This window comes from Empidonax traillii, unplaced genomic scaffold, assembly GCF_003031625.1.
Source record: "Empidonax traillii isolate 1590-97213 ecotype Southwest subspecies unplaced genomic scaffold, ASM303162v1 scaffold2121:size37435, whole genome shotgun sequence".
Lineage (NCBI taxonomy): Eukaryota > Metazoa > Chordata > Aves > Passeriformes > Tyrannidae > Empidonax > Empidonax traillii.
Window position 1 is genome coordinate 1 of NW_020957314.1, and position 2954 is coordinate 2954.

General features: G+C 69.4%; 1 protein-coding gene across 1 annotated transcript; it reads left to right on the top strand.

The window, feature by feature from the left end:
• Positions 1-5: 5 nt before the first annotated feature.
• On the top strand, positions 6-2514 carry LOC114071583 (anoctamin-8-like; the record flags this gene model as incomplete). The annotated part of the gene is made up of 5 exons (XM_027909427.1): positions 6-425; positions 657-848; positions 937-1068; positions 1245-1355; positions 1582-2514. Coding segments are annotated over 5 exons (1530 nt in total), but the record flags the coding sequence as incomplete, so codon positions are not given.
• Between the last annotated feature and the right edge of the window lie 440 nt (positions 2515-2954).

The window sequence follows — 2954 nt, forward strand, 5'->3', positions numbered from 1 at the left end:
AGGAGCGGCGGGAGTCGGACTCGGAGGAGGAGAGCTCGCTGGACTGCGGGCTGAAGCTGAAGAAGGTGAGCTTCGTGGAGCGGGCCGAGCGGCGCGGGGAGCCCGGCGGAGGCGGCGGTGGAGGCGCCGAGGACGAGCCTTTCCTCGAGGAGGGCAGTCCCACCATGGTGGAGAAGGGCATGGACCCCGCCGCAGTCTTCGAGCTCTGCGAGGATGACGACGAGGCCGAAGGGCCCTCAGGGAGCCCGGCAAAGGCGGCGGAGCCGGCGGTGGTGCCGCGGGCCGGCCGGAGGAGGCGGGAGGAGGAGGACGGAGAGGAGGAAGGGCGGAGGCGCAACCGGGCGTCGTGGATCGACCCGCCCGAGGAGGATTACTCCACGCAGCTGACGCAGGCCGAGGTGGAGAGCTGCATGAAGAAGTATGAGGTGAGTCCCCCCAGGGAGCCCCAAATCCTGTTAGCCTGGTGGGGCAACTGCCCATGAGCCAAGGTGGGCAAGAGGCCAAGGGCACCTGGCTTGGAAGGGGCTGCCCAGGGAGGTTTGGAGTCCCCACCCCTGGAGGTGCCCCTGGCCGTGGCACTCAGTGCTGGGGGCTGGGGGACAAGGTGGGCATCGGGCACAGCGGGGACTCCGTGACCTTGGAGCTCTTTCCCCCAGGACACCTTCCAGGACTACCAGGAGATGTTCATCCAGTTCGGGTACGTGGTGCTGTTCTCCTCGGCCTTCCCCCTGGCCGCCATGTGCGCCCTGGTCAACAACGTCATCGAGATCCGCAGCGACGCCTTCAAGCTCTGCACGGGGCTGCAGAGACCCTTCGGGCAGCGCGTCGAGAGCATCGGCCAGTGGCAGGTGGGCTGGGGGGGCTCTGGGGGGCCCTGGGGGGCTCTGAGTGGGGCTCAGCCCCGGGGGCTCACCCCTGGCACCGCCGCTCTTGCAGAAGGTGATGGAGGCCATGGGCGTCCTGGCCATCGTGGTCAACTGTTACCTGATCGCCCAGTGCGGGCAGCTCCAGAGGCTCTTCCCCTGGCTCAGCCCCGAGGGAGCCATCATCTCCGTGGTGGTGCTGGAGGTATGGAACTGGGGTTTGTGTGGGATTGGCAGGGTGTGGTCTTGGCCCAGGGGTCCCACAGATCTTCCCTTCTCCTCTACTCGCACGTGTGGACACGAACATCCCCGGGCAGGGTGGGTTTTGGGAGGGTGTGGCAGTGCCAGGGGCGCTCAGCCGGATCCGTGTGCCCCCCACAGCACTTCGCCCTGTTCCTGAAGTACATCATCCAAGTGGCCATTCCCGACATTCCTGCCTGGGTGGCCGAGGAGATGGCCAAGCTGGAATACCAGCGGCGAGAGGCCTTCAAGGTGGGTGGTGCTGGGATGGGACCCTGCTCGGGGCTGGGCACGGGGCTGGGACCCCTGAACCAAGGGCTTAGGGGGGTCCCCGAGGTATCCCCGGACCTGGTGGGTTCCCCAAGGTGTCCCCAGACCGGGAGGGCTCCCCGAGGCACGCCTGGGCTGGGAGGGCTCCCCAAGGTGTCCCGGGGGCCGCCGAGCTCCCCTTAGGCACACGGGCTTCTCCCGCCGGCAGAAGCACGAGCGGCAGGCACAGCACCACTTCCAGCAGCAGCAGCGGCGCAAGCGGGAGGAGGAGGAGCGGCAGCGCCACGCCGAGTACCAGGCGCGCAAGGAGCGCGAATCCAGCCGGGATGAGGCCAAGCCCGAGGCCGCCGGGCAGGACCCGGCCCACGAGAAGAGCCAGAGCAAAGGGAAGGGCTCCGGGGGCTCCTCGCACAGCTCCGACAAGCCCAAGCGCCCCAGCTCCCTCCTGGCCACCAACAACGTGATGAAGCTGAAGCAGATCATCCCCCTGCAGGGCAAGTTCCTGTCGGGAGGGGCCGGCGCCGGCGGCACGGCCACCGCCAGGTCCCCGCAGTCGCCCACCGGCAGCGAGAACAAGCTGCCAGGATTCCTCAGCTTCAAGTTCCTCAAATCCCCGGAGACTAAGCGGGACGCGGGAACCGAGAAGGTCCAGTCCCCCACCAAGCCATTCAACCCCGGCAAGCTCTTCAACTTCGGCAAGTCCGAAGGGGCCGCGGGCAACGGCACCACGGCCGGGGCGTCCCCGCAGCCCCGGCCCGGCCCCTCGGCAGACCCCGAGCGCTCGGTACCCAGCAAGTCCCACCTCAATGGGGCGGCGGAGGAAGGGGGCCGTGAGGAGCCGGAGAGCCGGGCGGAGGAGGAGAGCGGGGGTTATAGGCTCTAACCGGGGCTTTCGGGGGGGCTGGAGCGCGGGGGGCCGCCCGCTCCCTCCTCCGGGCAGCCGTGGCCATCGGCAGCCTCTCGCCCCCCCTCGCCGTCCCCCCGCTCGGGGCCAGGCCGAGCCCACCGGCCGCCAGCCCCTTGCTCTGCCCCGGCCCCCTCTGCTGCGTCCCCTCGTGTCCCCCCGGCCCCTCCGCCGGGACCCGCTGCCACCCCGGATCCCGCGCCGAGGATTCCTGAGCGGCGGGGTGGATGGAGCATCCCACGGGTGGGAGTTATCCTGGTTTGGCTCCGCGCCACTCCCGGACCCGCCGGGAGGGCCGGGATTCCCGGGATCAGCGGCCAGAGGAGCCCGATTCAGCCGTGCCTACACCCCCTGCCCACGGGCCATGGCACCGTGCCCTGCTCCGTCCCGCTCCCTCCGCCTCCGCCCTGGATCCTTCCCAGCACTGGGACCTTCTCCCGCCGCGGGATGGAGCGGGATGAGCGGCAGCCACCCGGCCCCCCGTGCATGGGCAGCATTTCTTGCACTAAAACCCAACCAAACCCCGACGCCAGGGACTTTCTGCTCCTTCAGCCGGGGGCTGGCACCGGCCGCGACCCCCAGGACTGCAACGTGAGCCGGGACGGGCCCTTCCCATCTCCAGTTTCATATTCCCTGGAATTATTTTGCAATAAGGCGCTCGCACACGCGGAGGTCGT